The 13,401-nt window shown below is 40.0% G+C and overlaps 1 protein-coding gene across 1 annotated transcript in view; it reads left to right on the top strand.

Moving 5' to 3' along the window:
* The window catches only part of PUM3 (pumilio RNA binding family member 3), a 131,454-nt gene extending 122,607 nt beyond the window's left edge, over nt 1-8,847 (top strand). Inside the window, exons 17-18 of the mRNA XM_073634930.1 lie at nt 4,741-4,831; nt 8,582-8,847. Of these exons, the coding sequence (XP_073491031.1) occupies nt 4,741-4,831; nt 8,582-8,714 (224 nt within the window). The 3' untranslated portion in view covers nt 8,715-8,847. The remainder of the gene's footprint in view (nt 1-4,740; nt 4,832-8,581) is intronic.
* Nucleotides 8,848-13,401: the final 4,554 nt, after the last annotated feature.

Genomic DNA, 13,401 nt, shown 5'->3' with positions numbered 1-13,401 from the left:
AGCCTCTACATTTTTATTGCTATTATTCCATAGTTTGATTTCTTGGTCCCCATTAATCCTCACTTTTATCTCCCATCACTAGGTGGTGGTTTCTTTGAAATATGTAGGTAGATCTGACACCTGGCAGGTTTAAGTCAGAAAGCTAAAGGAAGTGACTGAGACTGTTAGGTAGAGGACTGAGGGCATAAAAGTTGGTGTAATTCAGACATCACATTTGTCTCCCTTTCCTCTGATAGATAAGGGGATTTATTTTTTATAAATCTGGCAGTATTTCATACTACCTAGGTCTTGTTCACACTGCCTGCACACTAAATGCTCCATTTTGCTGTCAGTTTAGTTACAGTGGGCTGTTGTGGGCAGCGTGATACACATTTCAGCGCATCGCACTGTTTACTTTTTTTTTTTTAAACTTATTGTTCCTGCTGCTCTGAAGTGACACGTGTTGCCTCTATGTTCACTGCAGTAAATTGCTGCTTGTCTACATTTTACCAAAGCTCACCACACCACCTGGCTCCGTTGCAGTGTAAATGGGGCATGTAGAAAGCAATTGTTTTTTTTTTATGATCCCTAGTGATGACTTGTATTCATTCAGTACAGAAAGCCACTGTACTGTGTGTGAACAAGCTCTTAGAAAGTCCTGTTATGCAACAACAGCACTTCTGCATTGCAGCACTAGATTCCTTGGTTTGATTCCCAGCTAAGGATCACATGTTCTCCCAGTGCTTGCGTGGGTTTCCTCCCACACTCCAAAGACATGCTGGTAGGGTAATTGGCCCTTGTATGTGCTTGTGCATATATGGTATGCACGTAAGATAGAGATTGTAAGGTTTTTTTTAAGACAGAGACTGATGTGAATGAAAAACTATACAAAGTTCTGCATGACCTGTAAAAAATGTAATGTGAATCCACACAGTAGGAAACTAACATATTAATAAAGCACAACGTGTTCTTATTAGAAAGCTCCTATCAGTTAGCCACACGGAGGAAAGATGTAGTTCATTGTTGAGTCTGCCAACAGTTCCCTGTGGTTTACTCAGGGTGGAAAAAAAAATGAACAATCTGGCTGTACACTAGTAGAATTTCATCAGAAAATGTTTGTTCAATTTTCTAGTCATTTGTGGGGTCAAATCGTCATTTTCTACCACACTTTTGAGGAAATTCAAAGGAGCGGGATGGAAGTTATTTCTCGAACAAACAACTTCTAACAGTGAAAGTGGTCTTCATTTGGGAGCGTTCATTCACTCCAAAATCAAATGTTAACGCCCGATTCACACTTGTGCAGGTTGCAGTTTGCATATTGCAAGTGCATTTTGCGTTTTTTCAATACACACCTTTAAACCATTGAAGTCTATGGAACCAAAAACCAGAATAAAAAACCCTGGCCCTTTCTCATAAAATGCACAAATGTGAACTATGGACTGTAGTGTGTTTCTGCAAAACTGAACTAAAACTAAAAAATGCATAGGTGTGACCCAGGCCTAAAAGGAAACCTTTTTTGAAGTACTTTCAAAGGACCTTCCTTATGTCATCAAATGTTCATGTATGACCAGGTTTGAACTCTGAGGCAGAATGATTTGGACTGGGATGCTTTTTTTGTAACAAATTTGTTTTTTGTATTTCTTAATATTTTGTGTGGAGGGGGGGGGGGTGCTTTTTTTTTTTTTTTTTTTTTTTTTTTTTGTCGCTTTTTCAAAAAACATAAAGTTGGGGTAAAATTTATTTAATTACTGCATTGTACCAGAATCCAAATTTTTTAAACTAAGACTAAAGACAAAACTTTTTTTTCATTTTGGATAGAGTAAGGTAGGATTATAACCGCTGTCAGTTTTATTTTTGCCATCTGTGTCCCATTGATTTCCCTACACTTCCTATCCCGTACCCAAAGAAGGAAGTTAGAGGAAATCCCTCCAAAGTGCATAAATCCCTGGTGCCCCCAGGGTCAAAAGAACTAGCGCCCGTCCCCATTGGAAGATTTCCCCTCTATTACTGATCTGGGGACAACTCAGAATTTGGGATTTTCTTTTACTTTCATTTTTAGTAATTTTAATAAACATGACAAATGGAGAGGGTGAAGCAATGAAAATCCTAACAGTTTTTTCTAATCCCTCCCCACTATATCCAAAAAAAAAAAAAAAAAAAGATTTGCCTTTAGTTAGTTGCCTTCAGTACAGAACATTGGATCTTGGTCATAACCATGGGATGGTTATATGCTGCTACTTTCAGGAGATTAAACTTTGACAAAAAAGAAAGCTGCAGGGACACTTACTTATATAACCCTTTACACTTCCAGCTAGTCTCAGTTTTTTGCCAATGATTAGGTTATGACGCCAGGATGAGGTTGGTCCAAATATACATCCTGTCAAGAATAGATGTTCACCACTGTAAGTTACAGGGCTTGTGCCCTTTTCTGACTCAGCTCTCTGAGGCCATATGTCTATAGAAGAGCATTGAAGTGGGATTGACAGCTTTTAAGAATTGGCACCATTTTTTCTGGTCTTCTCTTATCCAGCCACTACTGAGCCTGTACGGCCTTAATTTCTGAGACTTTATACTGCGCATCCGCACACCTTTTTTTTTCCCTCTGGCATGCTGAGTTGGCACCTTGTATCCCAGCTCCTGCAGTACAGCATAGCGATTGCTGGACAGTTCCTGTGTTTAGTAGCCTACAGTGCATGGCTCAGATGGCTTCACCCTACCCTCTCAACAGCAGTCAAGGTTGTACGTACCTCTTGGATGAACATATTGCACCACATATGGCAAATCATCATAGGGGCAAGGGGTTAGAAGGGCTCACTAGCTCAGACTCCACTTACAGCCTTGTGCGATGGGGGAAGAGGGTTTGGCAATAGTCTTTCTACAAGGCCCTAGTACCTTAGGTTTGAAAAACTGCCCTGGTCTGATTCCATTCTTTCCTCTGGGAGCTTCACTGGAACTTCAGCCACAAACACTTCCACTCATATCTAGAGAGGAGTTTTTCTAACACCATGCCTAGAGTTATGGGTAGGATCTCAGTACTTTTGAAGGCCGTGGATTGCAGGGGTCCTGAGGAAGACTAGGAAGATACCCCCTTCCCCCATTCAGATCAAGCAGGACTGCCATGCAAGAAGTGCCTTGAGTGGCTGCGGCTGAGATCTCATCCATCTCATCCTAATGTCTCGTACACACGATAAGAACATTGGACAAATTCTGTTTTTTGGGTTTTTTTTGTTTTTTGAATGCTAGTCTCATATCTAAAATCAGTCGATTACTAGAGTTGCAAAAATTCTCGTATGACAGAATACAACTTCGGAAGTGATGTAATGTTTTGTATTGTAATGTATTCTTTCGTTCCGAGCATGAGTGGTCTTGGTCACTTGATTTCTTTCATCCAAATACTGTACTAATTACTTGTACAAGAAAAATGTTGTGCTTGTCCCTTCGGATATTTTCACATGAACTGTCATGGTGGGCACCTAAAAGCTGTGTACTGAAGATCAGATTATCATACGATCGCTGGGAGGGGGGGGGGGGGGGGGTAGTTGTACAAGTGAGAGCTGAAGTTAACAAGTAAAGAAAAATAGAAAACAGGATTTGTGTAAGATTGTTTCTCTGTTTGATTTTCTTTTAATGTTTTTAAACACCTAGCTTTGGAATCCTTTCAAAATCAGATTTGCAATGATAGCGCTTTTATCTCTAATATCGATATATGTATCTGCTACTAGAAACCCACACCGAACAGGTTGCAAATATGGCTGTTACTACTTGTTCTATGAAGAGCAACTTGTTTTGAACAAAATCTGTTATTTTATTTATTACAGATTCTTATATAGCGCAGACAATTTACGAAGTGCTTTACATATATATTGCACATTCACATCAGTCCCTGCCCTCAAGGAGCTTACAATAGAAGGTCCCTAACTGAAATACATACAAACACATATTAGGGCCAATTTAGACAGGAGCCAATTACCCGACCCTCATGTCTTTGGAGAGTGGGAGGAAAGTCACATAGGCACAAGGAGAACATACAAACGCCAGGTAGTGTCATGGTTGGGATTCAAACCAAAGACCCTAGTGTTGCCAGGTGGAAGTGCTGACCACTGAGCAAAATCAGCATTGTTATATCATAGAAAACAGGAACCACTTTTAACCACTTCCCGCTGACGTGGCACATATATGCGGCCTCTCGTGGGTGGACTTTAACGCCAAGAGGCCGCATATATGCCGCCTTATGTAAACAGCTTTCTATGCTGAGCGTGCACTCCCAGCAGTCACCAGCAGGGACTGGAAAGCTCTTGATGCATACCGTACTTTGCTATCTGATCACGTGACAGCCAATCACAGTGGTCACACAAATCGAACGCCGCCTCCGCCAATTAGAGGCTCTTAAATGGCAGGATGGAAGTGGTGGGAAGGGGTTTAGGAGACAGGGTTCTGTTTCAAAATATGCTAAAAATAACTTTTGGGTGCGTTTTTTTTTTTTCTCCTTCATCTGGTTAAGCTTTTTACTGTATAGTGCATGCTTGAATATTGCTTTTGCCCCACACTGCCCACAGTAGTCTTTGTGTTATTAACTTCCTAATATTGTGCTAGATATTTAGTATTCACATGTATTTATTTTGGCATTAACAAGATTGGTTGCTTGTTCTGCAGACAGTAAGTAATGTTATATTTGTACTCTTCTATTTTTATGCCTTGTATCCGAGGATCTGTAAGTGAAGAAATACACAAGTACTAATCTGCTTTTTTCCCCCTCCACAGGTTGCTTTGCTAGAACATTAGTAGATTGTGTGGGCCTCAAGAAACTGAGTAGCTGGGCACAAGTGAATAGAGGGGCCATAGTACTTTGCTGGTAAGATAAAAACAATTGCTTACAAATTCCTATACATTTTATACTTGGCTTCTCTTTTGCTATTCTTATTAAACTGGTTATACACTTTACAGATGGGTTGCACAATCCTCTTTAGATCTACCAAAACCATAAACTATAAGGCCTACCTTAACAGTCCATTCACGCCTGGTCCGCTGCAGTGCATTAAACCCAAGTGTAGTCTAGCCATCACACCACAATGAACCAAAAATTATGCAGGCAACGTTTTTGTCAGCATCTGCCAGTGCATTATTGTGCGTTGGGTGTGAATGAACCCTAATATTCCATAGAATTTTTATCCAATAGGGCAGGTCCTTGTACTGGTTGTTGGTAGATCTGAACGAACTTGTACAGTCGGATTGTAACCTGTTGAATAATAGTAAAATTGTGTATGGTACTATTGCAAAATATATGCAAATACTACCAGACATATTGAACATGAAATCCTATAAAAGGACTTTTATGACTACTGTGGTTATCACTGTGTGTAAATAAAGTATCTTACCTAAATATGCACCAGCAAGTTTGATCACTGCCTTACTTCCCTAGTATTAAAAGAACACCACTGAGAAAAAGTTCTGGGGCTTTTTAGGTGCTACAATTGATATATTACACATACTGTATTGAAAAAAAAAAACTGTATTGTTACAAATATATAAAAACATATATCAAAATAGAAGGGTTGGGTGCAAAATAACAGTTAATTGTAACAGCAATTTCCACATACAATACCCCACCAGTCAGAACTGTCCATGTAGGGGATGGTTACATCACTTTATCTCAAGCTGATTTTGATGATGGGGTTGGGGTGGGGGTGCTATTCAACACAATTCCCAAATCAAACAATCTGTTTTGTGGAAAATAGGTGGACAGCATATCTAAAATTTCAAAAAGAAGTTTACCATTAGTGATATATTGGAAATATTCCTAAGTATACCAGGGGATAATAGGGGACTTAAAAAGAGGGGTGCAAGGTCCCCAAAAATACATAAGACACATGATTCTATCTACCTGCATCCACCTAAACATTCCATTTGTGGGCTTCAACCTTTAAGCATGGCACTAATCAAGTACTCTCTTAAATTCCAGCAGTATATAGCCATGTAAAATGTAATAAATTGCTTGTGTATTTGTGGTTGTTTGTTGTGTGTATGTGTCTGAATATGCACATTTATCTAGATGGATATCTGTGTGCTGCTATTCCAGATAAAGGTTATTCTACCTGTACATCAGCTTTTATCATGTGTCGTGAACAAGGGCACAAGCCTTGTTAATTCCCTCTTCTTTAGATTGCACCGTTCACCTTTTTCTAATCCTCATTAAGAATGGCTGGCTGGCTTTTTACAAGGCGATTGACTCCTAGGAGAAACCTTTGCAGCTCTGATACTACAGTTAATAAGCCCAGTAGGTTGACTTGAAATGAAGCACATCCTGGTAGGAGTGTAATGCTCGTTGTTCAGTGATTCAGTCAATGTAATCACCTACTCCTCTTATTCCAGTGTATATGGTTTAGTAATAGGTCATTAGCTTTGCCTCTATTGGATTTAGTTCTTTGTTTCCTGATTACTGCAAATCAATAAACCTGTGCACAGTCACTATCCTTTCTGTTGTTTGATCAGAAATTTTTGTAAATTGTAAATTAATTTAATTTTTTTTTTTTAAGGGTGATAGGAATAAAATTGAACTATGCATCAGAAGGACATCATTCATTTACAAATCTGCTATCCACTTTGGTAGATAAAATAGAGTACAGTTACCCAGAACAATTGCAATAATTGACGTGTAATCCAAATTTGAGACAAAAAACAAAACAAAAAAAAAGCTTTATATTAAACCTAATACAGTTTTCTAACTGTCTACAGTGTTTCTCCTTGCATGCATACCTAATCTTTACAGATTGAGCAATGCTGGATTAAAACATTTTTTTCCAGATATATAGTATTGGGGGACCAGAGTTTCCTAGTTTGTAAAGTGGGAGTGCTTTGTTGACTAGCCTTACCCAACAGTTAAGTGCTGGAGTGTCAGAGGATTTCCAAGTAATAACTCGAAGTGAAGAAGGAATTTTAGCCTGGTTAGGCATGATATTGTCTTCAAAATAACCCAACAAGCACCAAACAGAATTGCAGATATTAGGCGGAGCCAAGAGGGTAGCATTAAAATTGGTTATCTCAGAACAAAAAGTATGTATTTTGCGACAGTGCCAAGACATATGAAAACATTTTTCAGCGGGCGTTGGGGACTTAGGACATGGCCATTTTAAATAATTTGTAGGGTATACAATCATTAGTGTAAATATTTCAACTCTTTAAATTTAGGGAATATAACAGAAGGAATATGCGTTCCCTATATATCTTGGCCAGTATCCTCAGACAGACCTTGCCAATGTGCTTTAGTGATAGCAAGTCTGTTTGTTTTAGACTACAACAAAACCAAGTAATATGTTGGTATCTGCCTTTGTTGCCCTGGCTGGAGGAGTAATTTCTCCAATTTGGAAGTGCTAGCATTGAGTCCAGCAGTGGCATGTCTAATTTGCAAGTAGCAAAAATATGCAGGGTTGAGTAATCTCTGAGAAGGATTGGAAGGTTACTGCACAATATTAATGACATGAATAATGAACTTACTGCATCTACATTATAGTTCCCTTTTAGGGAAAAACAAAAAGGGATAAAATATTTGTTGCCACAGATATTGATGTATTTAACCAGTTTCGGACATTAGGCACGCTACATAAACCCCTAAAAAAAAAAAAAAAAAAAAAAAACCTCATCAAGTACACAGGATATATGTAGCATGCCCTGCCAGTCACCCACTGCTTTTGCTGACTTCACCGTTTTTACCAGAATTTGTCAGGTGTCAAAATGACAGGGTGGACTTGCTGAGTAACACTGTTTGTAAACACTGTTTAGAAGTGTGATTCAGAGATACAAAGTAACATTATCAGTTAACGCAATATTAAAATAAAACAAAAAATATAAAATATCTTCCTTTTTAACCCTTAACAGCTAGTTCTTCCCTATCAATCCTAATTTATTTATTCCCCCACCAACTTTCCTTAGCCTTTTTTTTTTTCTTAAACATTAATATTTTAACTTTTTTTGTTTTGTTATTTTTTAGTATTGCATTAAAAAGATATGCTAAATTGAAAGACATGCCTTTATTTCATATATAAATAACATGCTTTGTACTAGAAACATTTTACATCTTTTTGTCTATAGCTTGCATAGAAAAAAAAAATATTTTTCGCAGGACAATATCACCAAAAGAAATTATTGTTTGTCCTAAAAAAAAAAAAAAAAAAAAAATATATTTGTATTACTTTGTTATCCTAACTAATGACAAAGTTATCACTGGAAAAAACAGGCCCATATATGAAATGGTAAAATTTCTCTGCATCATACGGAGTATAAAGATTTGAGAGCTTAAGGGGTTAAATAGACACTACCAAATTCGGCAAGGCTTTTTCATTGGTAGAGAAATGCATGCATTTGTTTCTAAATTTAATTCGGGAGGCTGAACAATTTTTAAATTGTGTATATATTATACAATATACAATTGGTCAGTAATAAAAATACAGATTAACAATCATTACAGTGTTCCTGTATAACAGAAATAAAAAATTGTTGTTTGCTTTCCAATATTTTCATAAATGTGATACATTCATGATTCATTTGATCTATGTATTAGGATGTATTTTTTTTATCTACATATAGTCATATTTCCTTTTTGTTTTAGCCTTCTTCAGAGTTCAGATGAGGAAGTTGCTGCTGAAGTGAAAAACGGACTCAAAGGCCTTGTGGGTAAAGCAGAAGACTCTAAAAACTCAAAAGCAATCAAGGCGCTGACAGAAATCTTAAATTCTCCCTAGATTTGGTACTTCTTTCTGCTGTTTAACTGAATAATTGCCTGTGTAAAAGCTGTACACATAATATGCTAATGACTATGAATAGAACTGCCAAAAAGTTTTATATTTATAATTAAAAACCCTCCTTTAACTTTTATGGTTTTGTGTTTCTTTTATCAATATATTTTTTTTAGCCTGCATCAACATGTTACTAGTGGTGAAAGATCATAAAATTCAACCATTTGAAAAAGTTGGTATCAGACTTGTGTATGAACTGTTCACTTGTGGGCAAGAAGAACAGGTTTAAAAAGTTTATAAGCTGTGTGAAATAACTGAGGACCTCCTTCCACCAGCTACACACAGAGGATACATCCAGGATATCACATCAGCAGAATTGCAGCACTGATGGGAAGTTGCACAGTGAAGCTGATATAACTGATTTGTCATTGATGGCCATCTGCAATACTGTTGATCTCTGCTTTTTTTTTTTTTTTATGAGGCCACATGCACACTGAAGCTGATTAACTGACGTTTTTGGGAGTTTTTCTTTTTTTTTAACAGCCCTCAAGCTCCCCTCTATGCTATCCTATGTGTCAATGCATGTTTATTGAAGGTTATCAGCAGAGGAGTTTATGGACTGTTGTCTGAACGCCCTAAAATCGAGTTCAAGAGCAGTTCTTCTGACCACAAAAAACGTGCATAATTTATCAGCGTTCATCGTTTTTTACATTATAGAGCTGAATGTAAGCTGGGTGTAATTAAAAAAAAAAAAAAAAAAAGCCCAAAAATGCTGATGCTTAACCACTTAAGGACCGCCTCACGCCGATGTACGTTGGAAAGGCGGCACGGGCAGGCAAAATCACGTACATGTACGTGATTTGCCTTCCGCGGGAGGGGGGTCCGATCGGACCCCCCCCCCCCCCCCCGGTGCCCGAGGCGGTCCCGTTTTGTTCCCCGGCGATCGGAGGTGAGGGGGAGGCCATCCGTTCGTGGCCCCCCCCTCGCGATCGCCGCCGGCCAATGGGAACATTCCTTTGCTGCTGTATGCTAAACAGCAGCAAAGGAAATGATGTCATCTCCCCTCGGCTCGGTAGTTTCCGTTCCAGCGCCGAGGGGAGAAGACATCAATGTGAGTGCACAACACACACACAGTAGAACATGCCAGGCATACAAAACACCCCGATCCCCCCCAATCACCCCCCCCTGTCACAAACTGACACCAAGCAGGTTTTTTTGTTTGTTTTTTTTCTGATTACTGCATGGTGTCAGTTTGTGACAGTTACAGTGTTGGGACAGTTACTGTTACCCCCCTGTAGGTCTAGGGTACCCCCCTAACCCCCCCTAATAAAGTTTTAACCCCTTGATCACCCCCTGTCACCAGTGTCGCTAAGCGATCATTTTTCTGATCGCTGTATTAGTGTCGCTGGTGACGCTAGTTAGTGAGGTAAATATTTAGGTTCGCCGTCAGCGTTTTATAGCGTCAGGGACCCCCATATACTATATAATTAATGTTTTAACCCCTTGATTGCCCCCTAGTTAACCCTTTCACCACTGATCACCGTATAACCGTTACGGGTGACGCTGGTTAGTTCGTTTGTTTTTTATAGTGTCAGGGCACCCGCCGTTTATTACCGAATAAAGGTTTAGCCCCCTAATCGCCCGGTGGTGATATGCGTCGCCCCAGGCAGCGTCAGATTAGCGCCAGTACCGCTAACACCCACGCACGCAGCATGCGCCTCCCTTAGTGGTATAGTATCTGATCGGATCAATATCTGATCCGATCAGATCTATACTAGCGTCCCCAGCAGTTTAGGGTTCCCAAAAACGCAGTGTTAGCAGGATCAGCCCAGATACCTGCTAGCACCTGCGTTTTGCCCCTCCGCCCAGCCCACCCAAGTGCAGTATCGATCGATCACTGTCACTTACAAAACACTAAACGCATAACTGCAGCGTTCGCAGAGTCAGGCCTGATCCCTGCAATCGCTAACAGTTTTTTTGGTAGCATTTTGGTGAACTGGCAAGCACCAGCCCCCAGGCAGCGTCAGGTTAGCGCCAGTACCGCTAACACCCACGCACGCAGCATACACCTCCCTTAGTGGTACAGTATCTGAACAGATCAATATCTGATCCGATCAGATCTATACTAGCGTCCCCAGCAGTTTAGGGTTCCCAAAAACGCAGTGTTAGCGGGATCAGCCCAGATACCTGCTAGCACCTGCATTTTGCCCCTCCGCCCGGCCCAGCCCAGCCCACCCAAGTGCAGTATCGATCGATCACTGTCACTTACAAAACACTTAACGCATAACTGCAGCATTCGCAGAGTCAGGCCTGATCCCTGCGATCGCTAACAGTTTTTTTGGTAGCTTTTTATTGAACTGGCAAGCACCAGCGGCGTAGTACACCCCGGTCGTAGTCAAACCAGCACTGCAGTAACACTTGGTGACGTGGCGAGTCCCATAAGTGCAGTTCAAGCTGGTGAGGTGGCAAGCACAATTAGTGTCCCGCTGCCACCAAAAAGACAAACACAGGCCCGTCGTGCCCATAATGCCCTTCCTGCTGCATTTGCCAATCCTAATAATTGGGAACCCACTACTTCTGCAGCGCCCGTACTTCCCCCATTCACATCCCCAACCAAATGCAGTCAGCTGCATGAGAGGCATTTTTATGTCCTCCCGAGTATCCCTACCCAACAAACCCCCCCAAAAAAGATGTTGTGTCTGCAGCAAGCGCGAATATAGGCGTGACACCCGCTATTATTGTCCCTCCTGTCCTGACAATCCTGGTCTTTGCATTGGTGAATGTTTTGAACGCTACCATTCACTAGTTGAGTATTAGCGTAGGGTACAGCATTGCACAGACTAGGCACACTTTCACAGGGTCTCCCAAGATGCCATCGCATTTTGAGAGACCCGAACCTGGAACCGGTTACAGTTACAAAAGTTAGTTACAAAAAAAGTGTCAAAAAAAAAAAAAAAATATATAAAATAAAAAAAAATAGTTGTCGTTTTATTGTTCTCTCTCTCTGTTCTCTCTCTCTATTGTTCTGCTCTTTTTTACTGTATTCTATTCTGCAATGTTTTATTGTTATTATGTTTTATCATGTTTGCTTTTCAGGTATGCAATTTTTTATACTTTACCGTTTACTGTGCTTTATTGTTAACCATTTTTTTGTCTTCAGGTACGCCATTCACGACTTTGAGTGGTTATACCATAATGATGCCTGCAGGTTTAGGTATCATCTTGGTATCATTCTTTTCAGCCAGCGGTCGGCTTTCATGTAAAAGCAATCCTAGCGGCTAATTAGCCTCTAGACTGCTTTTACAAGCCGTGGGAGGGAATGCCCCCCCCCCACCCTCTTCCGTGTTTTTCTCTGGCTCTCCTGTCTCAACAGGGAACCTGAGAATGCAGCTGGTGATTCAGCCAGCTGACCATAGAGCTGATCAGAGACCAGAGTGGCTCCAAAAATCTCTATGGCCTAAGAAACCGGAAGCTACGAGCATTTTATGACTTAGATTTCGCCGGATGTAAATAGCGCCATTGGGGAAGCATTTTATCACACCGATCTTGGTGTGGTCAGATGCTTTGAGGGCAGAGGAGAGATCTAGGGTCTAATAGACCCCAATGTTTTCAAAAAAGAGTACCTGTCACTACCTATTGCTATCATAGGGGATATTTACATTCCCCGAGATAACAATAAAAATGATTTAAAAAAAAAAATATGAAAGGAACAGTTTAAAAATAAGATAAAAAAAGCAAAAAAAAATAAAGAAAAAAAGCACCCCTGTCGCCCCCTGCTCTCGCGCTAAGGCGAACGCAAGCGGCGGTCTATCGTCAAACGTAAACAGCAATTGCACCATGCATGTGAGGTATCACCGCGAAGGTCAGATCGAGGGCAGTAATTTTTGCAGTAGACCTCCTCTGTAAATCTAAAGTGGTAACCTGTAAAGGCTTTTAAAGGCTTTTAAAAATGTATTTATTTTGTTGCCACTGCACGTTTGTGCGCAATTTTAAAGCATGTCATGTTTGGTATCCATGTACTCGGCCTAAGATCATCTTTTTTATTTCATCAAACATTTGGGCAATATAGTGTGTTTTAGTGCATTAAAATTTAAAAAAGTGTGTTTTTTCCCCAAAAAATGCGTTTGAAAAATCGCTGCGCAAATACTGTGTGGAAAAAAAAAATGAAACACCCACCATTTTATTCTGTAGGGCATTTGCTTTAAAAAAAATATATAATGTTTGGGGGTTCAAAGTAATTTTTTTGCAAAAAAAAAAAACTTTTTCATGTAAACAATAAGTTTCAGAAAGGGCTTTGTCTTCAAGTGGTTAGAAGAGTGGGTGATGTGTGACATAAGCTTCTAAATGTTGTGCATAAAATGCCAGGACAGTTCAAAACCCCCCCAAATGACCCCATTTTGGAAAGTAGACACCCCAAGCTATTTGCTGAGAGGCATGTCGAGTCCATGGAATATTTTATATTGCGACACAAGTTGCGGGAAAGAGACAAATTTTTTTTTTTTTTTTTGCACAAAGTTGTCACTAAATGATATATTGCTCAAACATGCCATGGAAATATGTGAAATTACACCCCAAAATACATTCTGCTGCTTCTCCTGAGTACAGGGATACCACATGTGTGAGACTTTTTGGGAGCCTAGCCGCGTACGGGACCACGAAAACCAAGCACCGCCTTCAGGCTTTCTAAGGGCGT

The sequence above is a fragment of the Aquarana catesbeiana genome, linkage group LG01, assembly GCF_042186555.1.
Source record: "Aquarana catesbeiana isolate 2022-GZ linkage group LG01, ASM4218655v1, whole genome shotgun sequence".
Lineage (NCBI taxonomy): Eukaryota > Metazoa > Chordata > Amphibia > Anura > Ranidae > Aquarana > Aquarana catesbeiana.
Note: the sequence above shows the minus strand (reverse complement) of the source record. Positions and strands in the feature narration are given on the sequence as shown.